Source organism: Meleagris gallopavo, chromosome 23, assembly GCF_905368555.1.
Source record: "Meleagris gallopavo chromosome 23, MGAL_WU_HG_1.1, whole genome shotgun sequence".
Lineage (NCBI taxonomy): Eukaryota > Metazoa > Chordata > Aves > Galliformes > Phasianidae > Meleagris > Meleagris gallopavo.
This window is the reverse complement of record NC_139426.1, coordinates 566678-587892: the sequence shown is the minus strand read 5'-3', so window position 1 is coordinate 587892 and position 21215 is coordinate 566678. Positions and strand designations below refer to the sequence as shown.

The following is a 21215-nucleotide window of genomic DNA, read 5'->3' as shown; positions in this document are numbered from 1 at the left end:
GCCTCGCCTGCGCCGCTCTCGCGAGATCCGCGCGCCCCGCCCCTTCCCGCGCCCTCAAGAGGCGCCGCCCGCCCCGCCCCGCCCCGCCCGCGCCATGCCGCCGCTCCTCGTGCTGCTGTGCGCCCGGCTCTGCGCCGCCGCCTTCAGCAGCCGCGGCGACTTCCGCCTGGCCGGGCTCTTCCAGATCCACGGGCTGCGGCCCGGCCGGCCGCTGGCGCGCGGCTGCGGCGTGTGAGTGAGCGAGGGGCCGCGGGAGCCGCCGTAGGAGCGCGGCCGCCGTTCCCTGCCGCCGCCGTCGCGCCCCGGCGCTGCTCACGCCGTTTGTGCTCGCAGGGCTGCCGCCTTCAGGAGCCACGGCTACCACCTCTCGCAGACCATGCGCTTCGCCGTGGAGGAGATCAACAACTCCAGCGCGCTCCTCCCCAACGTCACGCTGGGCTATGAGATCCACGACACCTGCACGGAGGCCGCCAACCTGCACGCCACGCTGCGCGCCCTCGGCCGGGAGGGGCGGCACCGCATCGAGCTGCCGAGCGCCCTGCGGCGCTACGAGCCCCGGGCCGTGGCCGTCATCGGGCCCGACAGCACCCAGCTGGCCCTCACCGCGGCCGCCATCCTGGGCGTCTTCCTCGTGCCGCAGGTCGGTCCCGCTGCCCGGCGGCAATACGTGCTCCAGCATTGCTTAGGTTCTCGCTCCAGAACGGCCGCTGCTTCCCCGGCCCCGCTTTCGAGCTCTGCTCCCTGTGCTGCTGCTCCCTCCCGCCCGGGCAGCAGATCCCCCCCGTGTGCCACCCCCTCTCCTGGCCTCCTTTGCAGATCAGCTATGAAGCCTCTCTGGAGATGCTGAGCCTGAAGCGGTTCTACCCGTCGTTCCTGCGCACCATCCCCAGCGATGGGCAGCAAGTGAAGGCCATTGCACTGCTGCTGCAGCACTTCAGGTGGACTTGGGTCGCTCTGGTGGGCAGCGACAACAGCTATGGTAGGGATGGGCTGAACGCCCTCTACGAGCTGCTGGCCACAAGCGAGGTGTGTGTTGCCTACCGAGGCGTCATCCCCGTGACCAAGGATGCCAGCAGCCCAGAGTTCCACAAGCTGATCCAAATCCTCGTGGACATCAGGGTCAATGTCACTGTGGTCTTCTCCAACAGGAGGAATGCCCAGCCCTTCTTTGAGGCAGTGGTGCAGAACAACATCACGGGAATGGTGTGGGTGGGCTCTGAAGACTGGTCTTTAGCCCAGACCATCTGGCAGGTGCCTGGCATCCGAAATATCGGCTCTGTGATTGGCATTTCGGTTGAGCAGGCAGAGCCCACATTGCTGAAACGCCTCGAATCTTGGGAAAATGAAAAGGAACGTGGTGTGTCTGGAAGTGCTGGCAGCACAGGGCTGGTGGGGGAAAATGAATTGAGCAGCAGTGAAGGAGTCCAGCTGAACTGCACCCAGCACTGCCCAGGATGTCACTTGCTTGCTGGTACCCCAGACATATATGACATTCAGGCCTCTTACAACGTGTACTCTGCTGTGTATGCGGTGGCCCACGGCCTCCATGACCTGCTGGGCTGTACCTCAGGGGTGTGCAGCAAAGGCAGAGTCTATCCCTGGCAGGTAAGAGCAAGGTGAGAAAGGCCCCTGTTCCCTCTGCAGCACAGATTTTTCCCATCTCTGAAAATCCTTTCTGCACCAAAGACAATAGGGCTGTGCTGCTCAGAGGTCGAAGTCTCTTGGCCTCTGGCAACATGGGATTGGCACAAAAAAGGCTCTCCCTTAACTGGTGCCAACAGCCCTGTGAGACTGCCTTCAGCCTTCCCTCTGGTCACTGCACAGCAGCTTCTCTGTAGGCTCCAGCTGCCACAGGTAGAGCAGCCTGGATCCAGACCCACACTCTCAGCTCACGCTCATTCTTCTGTCTGTAGTCCCTTGCAGAAACCTGGAAGAGATCTGCTGCTGCTGGACATGTGCTACTTACAACAGAATCTGAGAGGAAGGCAGAGAGGGGACTGCTAGCACCTCCCTCTCTGAAAGCAAGATTCCCTTGTCATCAGGAAGGGCTCTACTCTTACTCTTCTTTCTTACAGCTCCTTCAAAAAATCAAGCAGGTAAACTTCAGCCTGCACAAGAGCCAGATCTCATTTGATGCCAACGGGAACATTCGTAAAGGTTATAACATCATTGCCTGGAACTGGGGAGGCCGGAGTTGGGCTTTTGATGTGGTTGGAGCTTTCACTGTGAACCCTGATCAGCTGCACATTGACCAGAGCAAAATCCTGTGGCACACAAAAGATCACCAGGTACAGTTTTGCATTCAAATCTTATTTATTGTCAAGCCAACTACCTCCCCAACATTACTTCTTGGGTATTTCCCCAGAGCAGAAGAAACGTGAAGGCAGATGGGGGGGTACAGATGGTTATCTACATTCTGAGTAACAACCTTCATTTATCAAAAAAAAAAAAAAAAAGCAGAGCACATGAACCTAAGGGCCCCTGTTTTTACCATCAAACAACCTGATTTTCCCAGTATATCTAGAAAATGGACAACATGACAAGCTCCCAGCTGCTGCCCAGGATCTGTCCTGATGGCCAGCAGCCAGCTGTCCAGTGCTCACTAATCTAGGGCTGCAGTCTGTCCTCTCGCCCACCCAGCTCATGCTGCCCCACAGGCCCTACCTCTGCCTGATGGCTGCTGTGCTCCCAGCAGGCTCCTGTCTCAATCTGCTCCTGGCCCTGTGCAGCCGGGGAGATGAGGTTGCAGCAGAATCGCCACAGGTGCTGCTTCAGCTGTGTGGCCTGTCCAGCAGGGACCTTCCTGAACAGAACAGGTCAGTAAACCCTTGGCAGCCTCTCCCTCCCCTTCCTTATTGCTCAGTTTCTCTATCTGCACCCTTCCTTTTCATCACACCAGTTCCTTGCTTCTGCCTTACCCTCTCTCTGCACCTATTCTCCACATTTGCTACTTTTTTTTTAAAAAAAAAACTTCCTGCGAGCAGTAAAAAAACCTCAGAGCTCACCTAAATGTGGTCAGTCTGGCTTCTCTGTTTGCTTACTTGTGGGTATGCAAAGCTCATGCCTTGCACTCAGCCCTGTGCTTTCCAAGGGATACTGTCAACAGATGGTTCCGTGCAGTCAAATTACTAGCAGAGATAGTGCCAGCAGAGCCCCCTTCTCCTGTGGCCAGGGGACAAGGGATGTCTGGTTTGACAGCTGCTTCCTGAGCCACATCCTCAGGGAGGGAAATTCAGCCTAGTGTTGCCTTTGTGCTGTAGATGGTACTCAGTGCTTCCGCACTATGTGGTCACCAGCAGCTCCACAGTCCTTGGGGCATATGGAAATGTCCCCTTCCTGGGGCTGATGGCAGGGTTTCCCTGGCACTGACTCACAAGCCACCATGATAAATACCTTGCCAATATGTGCTCCTGGTCCCTGACAGCCTTGGTGTCTGCACTGAGGATGGCAGAAATGCCAGTTCTGGTAATGGTGGGAGTGGGGAGCCTCAAAAGACATCAGTCCTCTCACCTGCAAGAGGAGAACTGCCAGTGCAAACCACTGCTGTGTACACAAACCCCTTTCTGTCTCCCAGCCCATGCTCCCTGCAGCCCTGTCCCACTCAGCTGAGTCCCACTGGGCCCACAGGCACGATGCAGCCCAGGGCTCTCCTCTATGTGCTGCTCCAGCCACACAATGCTACACCCTATAATTCCCGAGTCACCGTCCCTCTCCCAAGCAATGGGCTTTTGGGAAAAGGAAACTCCTTACTTCTGAAGGCTTAGAAGCACTGAGGGGAAGGCAAACAATCAGAAGCAGCTCTAGGGAGGTGCTTGAGGATGCAGAGGCGTGAGGTCAGGGTGCCCCACCAGGACAAATCACTTACCTGGGCCGTGGCTCCCACCTGGGTGCTGTTCTCTCCAGTCCTGTATGCCTGCCAGGCCTGCGGGAGGGACGAGTGGGCACCCGTAGGGAGCGAGACCTGCTTCAACAGGACCGTGGAGTTCCTATCCTGGGCTGATCCCCTCTCCTGTGTGCTGCTGATCCCCACCGCGCTCCTGCTGCTGCTCACGGCAGGGCTGGCTGCGCTCTTTGCCCGGAACGCCTCCACACCGGTGGTCAGGTCAGCAGGCGGCAAGATGTGCTTCCTCATGCTGGGCACTCTGGCCTGCGCCTGCAGCAGCATCTTCTTCAACTTCGGGGAGCCCACCTGGCTCTCGTGCCTGGTGCGCTTCCCGCTCTTCACCATCAGCTTCACCGTCTTCCTCTCGTGTGTGGCAACGCGCTGCTTCCAGATCGTCTGCATCTTCAAACTGAGCGCGCGGTGGCGGGCACTGCACGAGGCCTGGCAGCGGCGCGGCGGCCCGGCGCTGTTCATCGCGGCCAACACAACGGCGCAGGCGGTGCTGTGCGCGGCGGCGGCGGCGGCTTCGGGCTCCGCGGGGCCGCAGAGGCGTTACAGCGTGGCGGCCGAGCGCGTGGTGCTGGAGTGCGGCGCGGGCAGCGCGCCCGGCGAGACGGCCGCCATGCTGTACAACGTGCTGCTCAGCCTGGGCTGCTTCGCGCTCAGCTACGCGGGGAAGGACCTCCCGGCGGACTACAACGAGGCCAAGTGCCTGACCTGCAGCCTGCTGCTGCACCTCGCCTGCTCCGCCGCCGTCCTTTGCACGCGGAGCGCCTTCCGCGGGCGGAGCGCGGCGCTGACGGCGGTGCTGGGTGCGCTGGGCACGCTGGCAACGCTGCTGGGCGGTTACTTTCTGCCGAAGGGCTTCGTAGTGCTGCTGCGGCCGCACCTCAATACGGCCGAGCGCTTCCAGCGGGCGATCCGCAGCTACACGCGGCGCCGCGACGACTGACGGCCGCCACGGGCCAAACGCCACATCGGCACGTCACTTCCGGGAGCGGTGGCGGCGTTTTTTTTGGAGCGTCACTCTGGCGCGCCGCTCCGTGTTCATTACATCCGGCGTTCTACTTCCTTGTTTGTCACATCGTGTGCGTCACTTCCGTTTTCGTAGCACCCGCCATTTTAGTTCCTTGTTCGTCATATCCGAAACATCACTTCCTTTTTCGTCACATCTGGCGCGCCGCTCCGTGTTCATTACATCCGGCGTTCTACTTCCTTGTTCGTCACATCCTGTTCATTACTTCCGTTTTCGTCACATCCAGCATTTTAGTTCCTTGTTCGTAATATCCGGATTGTCACTTCCTTGTTCGTCACATCCGGCGCTCCAGTTCCGCCTGCGTCACATCCGGCGCGCGGCCGCCATGGCGGTGTGGCGGCGCTGGTCCCGGTAGCGTTGGGGCCATGGCGGGCGCGGCGGCGGCAGCGCACAGTGTGCGCGTGCTGCGGGAGCTGAACCGGCAGCGCGCGGCCGGACAGTTCTGCGACGCGACGCTGGGCGTGGGCGGGCGCGAGTTTCGCGCGCATTGGCCGGTGCTCGCCAGCTGCTCCCGCTTCTTCCGCGCTCGCGGCGGCGGCGGCGCCGGGCCGGTGGCGCTGCCCGAGGGCCTGGCCGACACCTTCCAGCTGCTGCTCGACTTCTTTTACACCGGGCGCCTGGCGCTGACGGCGCACAACCGCGCCCGCCTGCTCGCCGCCGCCGAGCTGCTGGGTGTGCCGGACGCCGTGGCGCTTTGCCGCGCCTTCCGCCCCGCCGCCGCCCGGCAGCGGCCCCGCCGCGCCGCCGGCCCCGCGCTGCGCCCCGCCGAACCGCCCGAGGTCCTCAGCCCGGCGGTGCCGGACGGGGAGCGCCCGGCGGGGCGGCCCGGCCCGGAAAGTGCGGTGATCCTGCCCGTTCCTCCGCCCGTGAGCTCTCCCTCGGTGGCGGCGGCAGGCGGTGGCGGGACCGGGGACAGCGACGCGGAGCCCCTCCCCGAGAAGAAGGCGCTGCGCAGTAAAGGGAAGCCCGGCGCGGGGGCAGCAGGGAGCAGGAAAGGCACAGCGGTGCCCGTGGAGTGCCCTACGTGTCATAAAAGCTTCCTCAGCAAATATTACCTTAAAGTGCACAACAGGTAACGCTCTGAGCTTCATTCTGTTCCTTGTGAGCAGGGGATCCCGGCAGGGTGGGAGCTGAGTAGAGGCTCAGCAGTGCAGGGGATCTGCTTGCTTGGTGCTGGTGGGTGCTGCTGAGGGATGGCTGGGCATCTGGGCGTCCCCACAGCACCTCGGGGCTCTCAGCTCCCCCAAGCAGTGTGGGAGGCATCGCTCAACGTGCTGCTGGGAGCTGTAGCTCTGTGAGCATCAGCCAGCGCAGCTCACAAAGAAGGGTGAAGGTGCTCAGGAGCCCTTTGGGGGGACCCAAGGGCTGTGGGAGGATGGTAGTGAAGGCAGAAGGAGCTGCCAACTCCTTTGGCTCTGGTGAGAATAATGCATGGAGCTGTTAGCTCCTAGGCTTCCAGAATGAGCAGGGGTTGCGTAGCTGTTACAATCAGAAAGATTAACATGGTAGAAGGGCAATACAAGAATGTAACAACAAAGGGACCAGCACAGGTAGGATGGTATTTCACAGGAAAAGTAAAGGTACTCACCCGTCTCTGAAAATCTCAGCTTGCAGAAAGAACTCCTCAGGAGAGGAATCTCCAACCAGAGATTCTTCCCCAGTAGCAGTCAACCCTTAATGAGGTCTAAGAGAGGTGCAGCCAGGCTCCACCCCTTCTGATCACACAGCTGGATTGCCTTCACCTGTGCTCCCAGTGCTGACCGGGTCCTTTCCCCAGGTGCTCAATCAGAGATTCAGGCTGTGGCTCACAGTTCCCATACAGTAGCTCACACTTGCAACAAGCAAGGTGATGGAGTATGCTCTGGGAACATGGAGGTGCTTGTGGACACCCTGGGATCAGGAGAAGTGTGTTAAAAGGAGGCTTTAAATGGTGCTTTCCAGCTTCATCAGCAGCTGTTGCACACACTAGAGCAGAGGCAGCTGGTGAGGCCTCAGGCTGCTGGCAGTAGAGACAACAAGTGGGGTTCTTGCATCCTCCCTTCAAAGCACAAGTGCTGGAGCACACAGACCAGCGAGTGCTCTTTTGTGTGGGCACTTCCCAGTGCGGGCTCAGGAGCTCAGTGCTGCTGTTACTCTGTCAGTAATGGATGCTCTGCATTTGTGTCTTCCCAGGAAACACACTGGAGAGAAGCCATTTGAATGCTCTAAATGTGGTAAATGTTATTTTAGAAAAGAGAATCTCCTGGAGCACGAAGCCAGAAATTGCATGAGCCGAACTGAGCAGGTACACGTGTGAAGTCACCGCCAGTCTCCTCAGGGGGTGGGAGAAAGCTGCAGCTGCAAGTGCTGTTTTGCAGAAGCAGAATTCACCCTCTTTCCAGCTGCTAACAAAACCCCTCCTTATTGGAGCACGCTTTCTGGCTCCCCCAGAACGTGACCAAAGTCCAAGAGGTTAGCAGCTCTTCTGTTCATGACATGCTAGCACATGGTTTCTCACAGGTTTCTTTGTTTTTTTCCCAAGCACATGAGAGCACTCTTTGTCTTGGAAGAGATATGAGTTTTTGCAGTGCAGGTGAAACACATTATCTAGGCACGGTGCCCAGATGGCAGATGCTGCTCTCAGTTGCTGGGATAGCTGCTGGCTTCATGTCCAACTCTTGGCTTCCTTTCCTGTCTCACACAGAAGCTGATGCCTTCCTTCTCTTGCAGGTTTTCACGTGCTCTGTCTGCCAGGAGGTGTTCAAGAGGCGGATGGAACTGCGACTCCACGTGGTGTCGCACACGGGGGAGATGCCCTATAAGGTCAGCAGTGCACACAGCTCTACAGCCTGGTGCTGGGGCGAGCAGGGCAGGCGTGCCTTTCTATTCTGGGGAGCCTGGCCTTGCCTGGCAGGTGCTGTACCGGGGGCTGTGTCACCACCTGGTGCTTGCAGTGCATCATGTCTGACTGCAAGCACTGCTTTTCTCCCCGGTGCCTGCCTTTCTCCTTGTCCTTAATGTTGCCATCACTGGGTCCCTTCCCTGTGAGCTGTCAAGTGTCTCTGAGCTGGAACAGGCTCTTGAGACAAACCTGAGCCAGACAGTTCTTCCCGTGGTTCCGCAGCATGGGCACCTACTGCCTTGCTGGAGATTTGTCTTTGTGTCAGAACGACTCCTGTGCCAGTTGTACAGGCATGTCACTGATCCTCTCCTCGTGTTGCAGTCACTGTGAGGTGGCTGGAAGCTGACTCTCCTGTATTTCAGTGCTCCTCCTGCGTGCAGCAGTTCATGCAGAAGAAGGACCTGCAGAGCCACATGATAAAGTTGCATGGCGCACCGAAGCCCCATGCGGTAAGGGGAGCATGGCACAAGGTGGGGTGAGTGGAGGTGGTATTTTTTAATGCTTTCTCTGCGGTACTGTAGAGATCTTGAGAGAGAATTATCCTGCTCTGAGCTACAGAGTAATTCCCATTATCCTTTCTGGTTCTGCTAAGCAAGGCAGGGAGTTATGGAATGCTGAAAAGCTCCTGGAAATGGTTTTTATTTTGGGTAAATGAGCAGCCCTCATGGCTCTTTTTAACTGATAGATCCATAGATACTGACCAGCTTTTCAGTTCTGGCTGGCTGTGTCATCCCATTCAGCATTTTGAAGCTTGGTATTGCTGCAGGCGGGCCCCAACACATCAGCAGTGTGCAGCAGGGTGCATCTTGCATGGCACAGTTGGTGCTGCAAGGGGAGCAGGTCTGTTCTGGGTGCACAGTGTGAGCTGTGTGTGGGTGAGCTGCCTAACCCTGAGCTCTCCTATGGACTTGCAGTGCTCAACTTGCTCCAAGTGCTTTCTGTCTCGGACAGAGCTGCGCCTGCATGAGGCATTCAAACACCGGGGAGAGAAGCTGTTTGTCTGCGAGGAGTGTGGACACAGAGCCTCAAGTCGCAACGGCTTGCAGATGCACATCAAAGCCAAGCACAGGTATGACATGACCTCTTCCCTCCTCTGTGTCACTAATGAACTCCTTCTATCCAGGCTCCTGTGGGGTGGGTGCTGGGGAGCCTCCTGAAGTGTGTGGGCTGACTGAGTGGTGCTTGCTGCCCTCCAGTTTCCTTGGAGGTGATGTGCAACAGTTTCTGACAACTGCAGGTTGCTGGTATTGACAGCTGTTGGTGAGTGGCCAAACCTTAGTTCTGCTTGCCTCTCTACCAAAGGAAACTTGTACTGTTTGCACATCCTCTAAGGATAATGATGCAGGTGATGGCTGAAGCTCATCAGCTCTCCTGCCTGGCTAATTCCTGTCCTTGAAGTGGTGAGTTTGTGTTAGCTTTCCACACTTCCCTTAGAGCTCTGGTTCCTGGGCTGGTTATATGGTGCCTGAGAGGCAGGAAGCACCAGCTCTGCACTTCAGAAGCATATGGGTGCAGAGGAGCATTTGTGTCCCTGCAAAATTCTTTAGTTTGAGATAAGTTGAAGTAGGATTTGATTGCAGTGCTTTGAGAGAGTTGCGACAGCTAGTGTCAGACAGAGACAGAGATGCAGGTGACAGTTCTCCAACTGGGGGCTGCCTAAGGCTCAGCTGCCTTTCCCCTGCTCACAGGAACGAGCGTCCCTACGTCTGTGAGTTCTGCCATCACGCCTTCACACAGAAAGCAAACCTCAACATGCACCTGCGTACACACACTGGTGAGAAGCCCTTCCAGTGCCACCTCTGCGGCAAAACCTTCAGGACACAAGGTACCCCCTGGGCACACAGCACTGCGTACCTGCAGCCCCCCTCTCCTATCCAAAGTGGGCACCTGAGAGCTGGTAGTGCTGAGCACCCTGCTCCGCCCATGGCTATCTGCAACCTCTGAGACAGCTGTGCTGAGAAACCTCTGTTTTCCCTCTAGAGCACAGTGTGCTCTTGTGTAGGTAGGGTAACACCTCAGAAGGAAACATTCCCTTTATTTTTTTTTACTCCCATAGCACAAAAAGAGGAAAACTGGTGAATTTTTCACAACTATGGTTAGCTCAGAGCAAGCAGCTCCTGCTTTTTCCCTACTCTAAGCATTTATAACCTGCCTGGCACAGAGCACACGGTCTCACCAGCGTAGCACGATGTGCCTGTGCCCAAAGTGGGGCACCCAGCGCGCTGCTGACCTGCAGCTCTCTCTCCCTCTGCTCACGGCAGCGAGTTTGGACAAACACAACAGGACCCACACCGGGGAGCGACCCTTCAGCTGTGAGTTCTGCGACCAGAGGTTCACAGAGAAGGGGCCCCTCCTGAGGCACATCGCCAGTCGGCACCAGGAGGGGAGGCCCCACTTCTGCCAGATCTGTGGGAAAACATTCAAAGGTACCTTCAGCTTACAGCTGTGGCTTTGTGCCACTGTTCCAGGCTGTGCTCCTTTCCACGTCTCGATGGCCCTTCTGCTGTAGTGCTTCACACAGCGTGGGCCTGCAGCTGTTCTGCCTGCAGGCTGCTGTGAACTCCTTCCTTTTCTTCTCAGCTGTCGAGCAGCTGCGTGTCCACGTCCGCAGGCACAAGGGAGTGAGGAAGTTTGAGTGCACCGAGTGTGGTTACAAGTTCACACGGCAGGTAGGACACAGCTCAGGTAGGACACAGCTCGGTGCTGGGACGTGTGTGACTCCCACCACGTGCCTGCTGGTGGCACAAGTACCCGGGGTTGCTCTGCTGCAGTGAGTGACACAAGCAGATTCCCAGGTTGCAAACAGGCTTCTTTGCACTGGGTGTTCTTAGGGCTGTAGGCAGTACAGGCAGCACGGGGGTGCTGTGCTCACTGCTGGGCAGCCTGCCCTTACAACCTGGTGCTCTGCGGTGCAGGAGTGTCTTGCTGTGCTTTTGCCAGCCCTCCCTTTCAGAGAAGCACGGCACACCAGGCAAACCCTTCGCGCTCCTCTCTCCCTCTTGCAGGCACACCTGAGGCGCCACATGGAGATTCACGACCGGGTGGAGAACTACAACCCCCGGCAGCGGAAGCTTCGAAATCTGATCATTGAGGATGAGAAGGCGGTGGTGGTGGCACTGCAGCCACCCCAGGAGCTGGAGGTGGGCTCAGCTGAGGTCATCGTGGAGTCCCTGTCCCACGGCCCCCTGCCCGAGGAGATCCCTGTGCAGAGACTCTGTTCAAATGACAACTTCTCCACGGCAGATGTGATTGAGCAGTCACTGATAATAACTACAACAATTCCCGATGACTGTGGAACATAACGTGACTGTACGCATCCTTCCTACCAAACAAAGCATCGGGCCAGAGTGACTCTGCTACATTTGTTCTTTTTGGCCTCCGGGAGCTCTAAGTTGTGCATCCAGCCCTTCTCCCTCCTCCTTCAAGATAGTGATCCCAACCCCGGATTGCAAAGAATATTTCTAATGAAGTGATAATCAGGTATCAAATTAAGAAATATGAAGCTACTCAGAACAACTACTTAAATAAATGTACATACAATGTATGAGACGAGATGTGATTGATGACTCCATACGTGTAATACTGTGGATTGTTTTTTAATGAGCTCTCAGCTGCGGCTGGAAGGGAAGGCGAGCTCACCTGCAGCTCCAGTGCTAGCTCTTACCTTGCTCCATTAGTTTTATGCTGATGATTAAAGCTCTTCCAGAAGAGTGTGACACTGTCCCTTTCCTTATACGTGCTGAAATGACCCATTTCCTCAATTGAATCTATGCCTTGTGGTTTTGTTAAGCTTCTGCTGCTTATTACTGTTCCTTTACTACATTAAAGGCATGGTGTGTTCTCTTACCTTCTCCCCCACCGAATTCATTTAGCTGTTACTCAGCTTGAAAGACAGAGGAGCAGAGCCATCCCCTAAGCTCCTGTTTTCAGATGTGGGGAGTTAAAGTTGAAATGTTTGAAATAACACGATCCAAGGAAGCATCACACGTCAGACTGGGCACACACATCACACCCACAACCCTTTTCCTTCTAGCACTCAACTGGAAGGCAGTTCTCTGGGTTAAATGCAGCTCAGGCCTGGAATGAGAAATGTCACAGTGAAAGCTTATTCTGGTGATTTTTGCACCAAAAGGGATACAGATGTAATGTAACATGTTTTATTTAACTTGACTGTTGCAAGTAAATTTAAAAACAAACTATGAGAATAAAAATACATCATCTGTAAATGTAAAATGCCTTTGTTTCAAAGGATGGTATTCAAACAGTACTCAAAGATTTGGACACAACGGGTTTTACAAAAAATAAATACAGATCCCTAACAGTTGGACTGGTTGGGGAATTTTGGGGTGGCAGATCCAGCAGTGAGCACTACAGAGTGAGATGTGGTGTATGCAGTGTGTCTGGAGCTCAGCATCAATACATCAGTGTGCAGCACACAGCTCGGAGCACAGCGGGACGCAGGCACTGCTCCCAGCACGGAGGCACCGCAGCCCTGCTGTGTTGGGTGCAGCACCAGCAGCAATTCCATTGCTCGCACTTCCCTCTGCTTTCAAGCAGCAGGGCAGTGAGTGCTGCGCCACGAGGCCCCGCTGCGCTCCCTCCTGCACACGGCAGCTTCAAGGCACTGTCAAAGCTTCCAACTTTGAGTACAGCCCAAGCCTGATGAGCAGCTTTCTCAAGTCTCACGGCTAAGCAGCTCAGCATAAAATAGTATTCAAGGCAAAACACATTTTAAAGCTGTGAACGTCGATTTTATGGAGATAGTTCTGATGTGCTCAACACAGCGGCAAGCCAGAAGGTACAGAGGAGCTTTCCATTTCTGAATCAAGCTCAAATTCACTTTTTACCCCTTGGTTAAAAACCAGGCAGAAAAAGAAAACCAATCCAGCTACCATTTCAGCCACTGTTACACTTCACACACCTTTTCCTGAAGGTGTAGTGCTCATTTTTAGATGAGCCAGTTGTAACTGTTTGCTTGTTTAAGAAACATTCCACAAGTCAACTGCAAGCAGCTTTTCTTCAGCTGAAGGTATACAGAGGAAATACAATTCAAGCTAGCTAGGTCACTTGAGCAAGTATAAAGGCATATCTTACACAGACCAAAAAACAACAACGAAAGAAAACCCTAAATAACTACCTTGCAGCACTCTCACTAACTCTACGCCTCAGCCAAATGATGCCAGCAGCATTTTCCAATTACTCCAAGTCCAAGAGCCTCTGCAAACTGAAGACGAGACAGGCACAAGGACTCTCCAGAGGTTCAGTAGGTTCCTTCACACCAGTTAATGCATTTCTGCATCATGGTGTCTAAACACCACTAGCTTATTTTTTCCACAAGTCTGCAGCAAATCTAAGGAAGCTGTGCTTACCTTTCCATTCCAGATGAGCCTTCTAGAACAGCACAACTTCCACCCAGTTCCTTTACAGCGGCGAACAAGAACGTGCCCTTGCTGCACAGGGCCTGTCTGCCTGACCCTGCACACGTGCCAAGAGCTTGATGTAAGAGGATTGTCAGCAAAGAGCCCTCGTCAGAAGAACGAGCTACCCAGGCGTGTTCTGCAAGCCGAGCAGCCTGATATAAGCAAGCTCTGTCAGAAGGGGAAAGCAGAAAGGCTCCTCCCTGAGGGCCCCGGCGCTGCACAAGCCAGCCAGGGCAGGCACTTTTCTCTTTCCCTTTAAAGAACAGTGCAGGTGATCAGAAATGAAGGCAACCTAGTTGTGAGAATGTGGTTAAATAATAAATAAAGGTGTTTCTTATCAGGAAAAACAAAAGTGCCATTCTAAGAAGGGTAGGAAAACAAATACCTGCAAAAGTTTAAATGCCACAACTTAAAAAATAGCAAAACATACGAAGAACTGAAGTTCAGACAACAGGAAAGGTGAAGCTTCATAACCCAGCTCCTCAGAGATCCCTGCAGCACAGACAGGTGTTCTTTCAGAAGGCATTAAACAAAGCCAGGGATACGGTGACACGATGGACGAAGGGCTACACCCTCACAGCAACCTCTCGTTCAGCTTCTTATAGAAACATCTCTTCCCCTCTAACTGCACAGAGGAAGAGATCCAAGAGGCCTGCCTTCCTCTAAAGCACACAGCAGAGGGGGGGAGTCCAGACCCCAGTCCTACCAAGCAGAACTCTCCTGTTGAGGGTTTGGTCCTGCCTGTTTTCCTTCTGTTCCTTTTTTTTTTTTTTTCCATAGGAAGAGACTGGAGAAAGGAATTACGTGACAAACAAAGCGTTGCAAAGTGAAGGAGCTCCAGGTGAAGGGCATCTGACCGAAAGCTGTAAGCTGTGGTGCTTAAGTGGTGCTTCACACAACCATTTTCTTCAGAGTTCACTTCTCAGATCTTCTCTGTGAGTAGCACTGCACCTTCGGCCTCCAAAGAAAAGGGCTGAGGAACGCTGCACCCAAAGGCCTCGTGTTCTGCCAGCTAGGTTTCTACAACAGCATTTCAAACACTCCATTTTTACTCCCTGTACTAATCAGTATGTTTTTGCTTCCAGGCTCCAGTTTGCCTCTGCCTTCTCTCAGAGCAACACTGGTTGTGGACAACGACTCGCACTGAGGCAGGGTCAGCGCGCTCCTGCTAACGCAGTTCGTTCAGGTTCTGGTGGTGAAGGTTGGGGCGCTGCCTGTTCAAGTTGATGGTGTTGTCCAGCGTGATGCTGTCATCCTCCTGTGTGGTTTCCGGCATGAACTGTCGGAATATGCTGACACTGCCGTGCCAGAAGATGGGCTCGGGGAGCCGCCCTGCTACGCTCCACGTTCGTGTCTCAGGGTCGTACGCTTCCAGGACATCCGAGAGCTCAAAGGTGTTGTCGTAGCCGCCGGAGACGTAGAGCTTCCCTCCTAGCACAGCCACGCTGCCCCCAACGTGGACCTACAGTTTAAGATTAAATAAGCACCACAGTTAGAAGGGCAGGCACTGCCCAACCAGGAGGGCCTCCTGCCCACTCGGACACGCCGGCAGCTGCTGAGCCCTGCAAGGCACTGAAGCCGCTGGCTGCCCCCACGGCCCTGCATGCACTGCCAGCACCCCTCATCAGAAACTTCTCCTTCCAGGTAACCATGATACATCTGAATGCACTCTGTGCTCAAGGGCTACCATCTAGACAGAGAGCTGCTTTCCAAAGGTAATTCAACCCCATTATTAGCACAGATAAGCATCCAGTAGGATGGTGAGCATCCTACCTGAAGCATGGCAGGGATTTTATCCCATTCGTTCTTCACTGGATTGTAAACATCCACTTCAGCTGAGTCATCCCTGCAGGAGACAACGCAAAATTACTTTTCTGTGTTGTCAAAACCTTCTGCCTTGTGAAGCCCACATCTGAACAGCCTGAGCCATGGCCTGCAACGCTGCCACGAGCACCTTTCCTCCAGCCCCGCCACATAAATTGAAGACCAGAGGGCTGCTGTACGAAGGCTCAGGTCTCAAAGCAAAGCCCAGTCTCCAGCATGGACTTCTCAGATAGCAGCAGTAAAGTTCAACCCCAGGAAACCCCTAGAACTCTGTGCTGCACCTCTACACACAAAACATGCCAGCAGAGACATCACTTAAGTAACAGTGCCCTAATTCTCAGTGCTAGTAACCTACATCTAAAGAGCCTGAACGGCCCTTCTCAGCTTCTCCCTGGGCAAAGCAACGCTTTATGTACCTCCTGATGTACACTGAGCTTTAGGACACCACCTAAGAGGTACAAAAGACAATATGGAGGCAATCCTGAGGGCTTACTCAAACCCAGACTGTTTTTGAGTTTGCATATATGGTAGGCATGTTCACAGACTAACATTTGTCAGCCTGTATTTTATTGGCTTTGGTGCCAAACACTTAAGAATCTCAAAGAAAAATCAGCACTGTTCTGAAGAGCCTTAAACCTCTACGCACTTAGAAGCAATGATCCCTACTGCTTGAGTTTTCTGCCACGCCAAATTTAGATAGGCCAAAGAACTGTAACAGAAGAGCTGACAGGCAGCACAATCCCCCAAGGCTTCTTACAGCCACTCACCACTGTGAGACGCGACAGCAACAGGTGAGAGATGTTTGTAAGGCAGAAATGCTCATTGCTGACACAAGAATGCAAGAAGGACAAGGTCAGGGCAGACAGAAAAGCACTGCCAGTCAGCCCAAGACAGTTCTGTTACAACAGACTTCACAGGCTATGGCAAAGAAGAAAATCTCATCTTATTCTTCAATGGCTGTTCAATCTGAATTTTCTTTTACGTGCATTCAGCCTCTGAAATTGTGCTCTTTCAATTTCATGCACTCAATCCTTTATTTAAGTTGTATGCCTCCCTTCTTGAGCCTACTGGCCTACAGTTGCAAATTCTTTATAGGAAGTATCCAAGATATGACGTACAGCAGAAAACAAGACCCAAACATCCTCTACATGGGCATATTTTAAATGCTGAGGATGCTTTTCCAAAAATCTTTCCTCCTCAAAATGGTTCAGAACAAAGAGCTGCTGCTTCCGCCGGGACGGCTTCAGAAAGGTAATTACATCCCAAATTGGGAAGGTGCTTAAAAATAGTGACCAATCAGTTCATCTTCATTCCTCCTACCTCTGCTGAGACAGAGGGTGTCCTCTGCTATGCTACAGTTCAACATTTTCTTGGAGCTTACTCACTTATTTATAGCAACAAGGGGGACCGAACCAGAAGCCAAGAAAACTGAGAAGTCTATTCCAAGCACAACTGCCAACGTCAGCCTGATTTGTAACCCTGGCTATTTCCCAGCCCTAGCTTTAAAATTCAGATATTTTTACAGCACTTCAAACATATGTCCTTGAGGTTTAGCTGTGACAGAACTAAAAGGAAGGAGCGTGGTAGTTTGCAGAGCAGAGGAAGCACTGCCTTGCCTTCTCGACACTGTACTCTCATGTGACCACTCCTAAGATCCTAACTCTTTCCCAGGGAAAACCCTTGCCTTACCTAGCGCAGAAGCAGGGAGACAGGGGAAGTAACTCTGCCACTGCTCACCTTATGAAGTACATGAGCCCGTTCAGAGTCACCGTCTTTGGGGCGAAGGACCACGGAGGCAGGTGGCCGCAGTTCACCAGGGACCAGAGGTCGCTGTCAGGGTCATAGCACTGCATCACCATGGTCTCCTTGCCAGACAGGGAGCCGATGGCGAACAGCTTGCCACGGCACGAGGTGGTGGAGCAGTTGTCCATGGGGTACAGCATGGGCTGCAGGGCCTCCCAGCTGTCCACAGAGTGGTCGTAGCGCTCCGTGCTGTCGGAGGCGATAACGTACAGCAGGCCGTCCAGGACCGTAGAGCTGTGGTATTCTCTGGCTTTCAGCATTGGGGATACCTCCGTCCACTCGTTCACGCTGGAGTTGTATCTCCAGACGCAGTCGTACAGCCTCGATCCATCCGATCCCCCTGCAGCACAACGCAAAGCATTTCAAGAGCTGTTTCACAAGAAATATTCCCTGGAAGGAAAGCACTCTGGTGACAGAGGAGAGGCCATGGCTCTGAGCCGGACTCTTTATCCTATCTCCCAGCTACACCTCCTTAATATCCACATGCACTTTCCTACTCCGCAGAGCCACGCACTGCAGACACAGTTAGATCCTAGGAGACCAGAAGTGAGAAGATGTTACCAAACTTTCTGCGCTATTTCTGACCCAGATTCCCAGTAAGCCAAGGAGGAATTCTCCCATGGCATTCCAAGTGTGTATTCAGCAGTGATTCAAAACAAGTATCCTCCTTTATTCCAAATAACCACCGTCTTTTCCATTTCGCAGTTCCTCTGCCGCTCTCCAGAAGCTGCTGTGACACAGCAGAGATTAACATTCACCAGCACCCAGACGCCAAGGCGCTGCTGCTGTTAGGAGCGTGGAGCCCTCCCAGCCCTCCCTGCCGCCCGAGCAGTGACACTGATGTTACACAGAACCACCTCCAGCAGCAACAGCCTGGCTGAAGTGCAGGGCTCTCAGCAGAGCACCCCCAGATCTGCCTGCAATTGCTCTGGAGGAGATGTAAAGGCATTAATACAAACTAATCTTCCTTTTCACACCGTTGCCTTTAAAATCTAAGCTTTGTTTCCTGCTAAAAGCAGAGAATGAACCATTCTCTGTTCAACTCCACTCCACCTGCACTTCAAATCTTTAACAGCACGTCCTACACACCCGCGACAACCACAGGACTGCCACCCTGAGCACAGGGATTTAGCTCAAAGAAGGTACCTGTATGTGGATTAGGCGCCAAGTTACACATCTGTGTCACCTTTAAAGAGGTAATTACAGCCCCAGCGGACCGTCAGAGGCTGGGTGTGTGCTGAGGGAGACACAGTGACTCACACAGTGCTGCCACTCCTCAGTGCCTCATCTGCACAGAGGCCCACTGCTCCCAGAGCCTTCCAACGCCTCCGTCTCAAACACGCGCCTGGCTTGTGATTCGCAGGCTCTGAACCCAAACACTTGTTTTGCAGCCAGAAATCCAAACCCCCTCTCAGGTCACTCATATCGTCCAGAGCAAACAGTTAGAAAGTTTCCCCAGCGCGAGTTCTGTGACTTGTCTGCATACTCAGAAGTATTAGTCACAACCAAATACCTCCCAGATTGAGATCAGCTGCTAAATCCTCACCCAGCACCCCCTCCAGGAGTCTCTGCTCCTCTGCAGACTCCAGCCATACTGTGCTGGAGCAGAGCTTCAGATTCTTCACTCCTCTATTGAAAGCTAATTCTCACAGCAATCACCCCAGTATTTTCAACGGGAGTCTCAACACTGATGTTTTCATGTAAGCTTTCCCGATTCACACTTTCGCCTGCCCTTGTTAAGCCCTACTCAAAGATGCAGCTCTCTTTTCCTACCAGCCTCCTACCTGAACATCTGGTAATGACCCAGAAATGTTAAAACAGAGATGCACAGGCTGCTCTCGATCACGTGCTGCTCCTGCCCTGCCCTGCGTGCAGCATCAGCCAGCCAGCCCGGCTGCTTCTCCACCTACAGGAGCAGAACCGTTCTCAAGAGAGGAATGAAAGCAGCACAGGAGGCGGGTGCTGTGTGCGAAGTGGGCTCCCAGGGCGGATGTTACTTATTCCCTGGAAAAGGCCCTCACATTGCCCCACGGAGGACTCAGAACACCTGCCAGCACCCGACCTGCTGCAGGAGCAGAGATACTCCCTGCCCGCCCCCAGCGTGCCGTGTGCCTTACCGGTGACATAGATGTCATTGCCCAGGGCAGCGACGCTGTAACCCCCACCCAGGTGCTCAGGGAACTCAGCCAGGTAGCGCCAGTGCCCGGTGCGCGGGTTGTAGCAGTCCACGGTGACGAGCTCATCGCAGTCGCGGTCGCAGCCTCCGACGAGGACGAGGATCTCGGCGAGGCCGGTGGAAGGCCGGGGCCGCATGCGGGCGCAGGGCCCGCGATCGTGGCGGTCGAGGCGGGCAGCCTGGAAGTCGCGGGCCTCCTGGAGGAGGCGCAGGCACGGCGGGCAGCGGGCCACCAGCGGCTCGCCCTCCACGTGGGCCAACAGGTAGAAGCGACGCACGAAGGGCAGGCGGACGTGCGCCAGGAGCTGGGGCAGCAGCGGGGCGCGGGCAGCGGGGTCGGCGTGCACCCAGCGCAGCGCCAGCTGGAAGGCGGCCTCTTCTTTGGGGACGCAGAGCCCGTCGTCACGCAGGTAGGAGAGGAGGCGCGGCAGCGGCAGGCGCTCCAGCTGGGCGCCCAACTCGCCCACGTGCCGCAAGATGAAGCGGTGTGCGGCAGCCGCCAGCGCGGGGCAGGCGAAGGCCTCGGCGAAGTCCTGCATGTCCAGCGCGTTGGCGGGCTCCAGCTGGCGCGCCAGCCAGGCGCCGCACGCCTCCTTGACGGCGGGGAACTGCAGCAGGTCGGCGGCGCGCAGCAGGCGCTCGGCGATGTCGGGGCCCAGCCCGCCCACGCGGCCGGTGTAGGCGAAGTCGAGGAGGCGCGACAGGCACTCGGGCTCCACGCCGTGCAGCCGCACCCGCTCGGCCCGCGCCTCTCGCAGCGCCCCGCCGAACATGGCGCGGAAATAGCCGGAGGCCGCGGCCAGGACGGCGCGGTGAGCCCCGAACTCCCGCCCGCCCGCCACCACCGTCACGTCCAGCAGGCTCCGCTCCGCCCGCAGCGCGCTCAGCCCCCGCAGCAGCGACACCGCGTGTGCCGGTTCTCCCGCCGCCGCCGCCGCCCCGCCACCGCCCGCGCTGGCTGCCATGCCGTGTCTGGACGAGGGCGCACGCCGAGTCGCAGCCCGAAAGGACGCCGGGGTTCAGTCCTGAGAGCAGCTGGCGGGAGGAGGAGAAAAGAAACAAGCAGGTAAGGTCAGCACAGGGAGAAACGTCCCACAGCCGGGAAACGGGATAAACTAAACAGGGCTCAAAAACATCCTCCTGTCCTGACACAGAGGAGCCGCAGTTGCATAACGCGATGGCGCTGCCAGCAGCCTTCTGAGCTTAGGCTAATTATATTTTAAGAAGCCCGTGTTTTAGTTTCACGGGATTAAGGGATCCCACAAGCTCCGCACGCAGGCTGAGCTCCTAACTTCGCACACCGGATCGCTCCGGGAGCGCCGCACCTCGGCCCGGCCTTCGCCTGCAGGTCTGCGCCCAGCGGGGCGCTCCGCCCGCTCCTCGGGGCTGCCGGGTCCGCAGCGGCAAATCGCCCACGTGGGAGCGCCGGGGCCCCGCCGGCAGCGCCGAGCGCTGACACGGCCGGCAACCGGGCAACGCGGGGACTGCCGGAGCACCGGGAACGGCGCTGCGGTCCCGTCGGATAACGGCCTTCCGTCACACGCGCGGGCTGCGGGCAGAGCAAGCTCTCGCAAAGCTTCCGCTACGGGCGGCCATCGCAGCCCCGAAGCCCCGACCCGCACGGCGCTCGGCAAAGCGCTGCCGGCCGCCAAACAGAACCGCGCTACGCGGGAACGAAAGCGCGGCCGGGGCACGGCGACGGCGCCCGGAGCGATGGGAGGCGGCGGAGCTCCGAGCCCCCCGGGACGGCCTCACCGCAACGGGAGCCGCGCGGCCCCGAACCGCCCCGCAGCCGCGCAACGGCACCGCGCGGGAGGAGCGGCCGGGCCGGAGCTCCGCGCGGCGCCTCTCAGGGCTCAGAAAGCCGCACACGGCGGCGCCGCCCACCGAGCCCGGCCCGGGAGCCGAGCCGGGAGAGGCGGATCCCGAACCGCGCGGAGAACCGAGGGGAGCGGGCGGCCCGTTCCGAGCGCCGGCAGAGCCGCCCCGGCACCGCCGAAACCCCCGCGCCTCCCGGAGCCCCACGACGCCCGCGCTCACCTCGCGCCCCCTGCGCTTCTTGGCGCCGCTCCGCCCCGCCCCGCCCCGCCCTCAGCGGCACCGCCCCGCTCCGCGCATTCTCGCAGCTCCGCTCCCGGCGCTCCCCGCGGCCCGCACTGCGCACGCTCTCCCCGCGCCTCCCGGCTCTCCCC

General features: G+C 56.2%; 3 protein-coding genes across 5 annotated transcripts; 2 read left to right on the top strand and 1 right to left on the bottom strand.

The window, feature by feature from the left end:
• Nucleotides 1-4: 4 nt before the first annotated feature.
• TAS1R1 (taste 1 receptor member 1) lies at nucleotides 5-5060 on the top strand. 2 transcript variants are annotated; one of them, XM_085242282.1, is made up of 6 exons: nucleotides 5-231; nucleotides 334-640; nucleotides 817-1605; nucleotides 2076-2288; nucleotides 2696-2816; nucleotides 3904-5060. In XM_085242282.1, exons 1-6 carry the CDS (start codon nucleotides 95-97, stop codon nucleotides 4833-4835), a joined length of 2499 nt encoding a protein of 832 aa, XP_085098408.1. In that variant the 5' UTR covers nucleotides 5-94; the 3' UTR covers nucleotides 4836-5060. The 2 variants fall into 2 exon arrangements, with proteins under 2 accessions (XP_085098408.1, XP_085098407.1); XM_085242281.1 differs by having other exon boundaries at nucleotides 2693-2816.
• A 122-nt stretch (nucleotides 5061-5182) lies between these two features.
• Nucleotides 5183-11646, top strand: ZBTB48 (zinc finger and BTB domain containing 48). Of its 2 annotated transcripts, none has more exons than XM_085242285.1 (9): nucleotides 5183-5991; nucleotides 7092-7203; nucleotides 7629-7721; nucleotides 8163-8249; nucleotides 8752-8869; nucleotides 9489-9625; nucleotides 9980-10226; nucleotides 10381-10469; nucleotides 10806-11344. In XM_085242285.1, the coding sequence occupies exons 1-9, from the start codon at nucleotides 5285-5287 to the stop codon at nucleotides 11100-11102; spliced, it is 1887 nt and encodes a 628-aa protein (XP_085098411.1). In that variant the 5' UTR covers nucleotides 5183-5284; the 3' UTR covers nucleotides 11103-11344. The 2 variants fall into 2 exon arrangements, with proteins under 2 accessions (XP_085098411.1, XP_010721027.2); XM_010722725.3 differs by having other exon boundaries at nucleotides 5185-5991; nucleotides 8715-8869; nucleotides 10062-10226; nucleotides 10806-11646.
• Nucleotides 11647-11943: 297 nt separating this feature from the next.
• KLHL21 (kelch like family member 21) lies at nucleotides 11944-21185 on the bottom strand. Its single transcript, XM_085242286.1, has 5 exons — nucleotides 21064-21185; nucleotides 18965-20058; nucleotides 16782-17187; nucleotides 14994-15066; nucleotides 11944-14682 (listed from the first exon to the last, which is right to left on the bottom strand). Exons 2-5 carry the CDS (start codon nucleotides 19986-19988, stop codon nucleotides 14389-14391), a joined length of 1797 nt encoding a protein of 598 aa, XP_085098412.1. The 5' UTR covers nucleotides 19989-20058; nucleotides 21064-21185; the 3' UTR covers nucleotides 11944-14388.
• Between the last annotated feature and the right edge of the window lie 30 nt (nucleotides 21186-21215).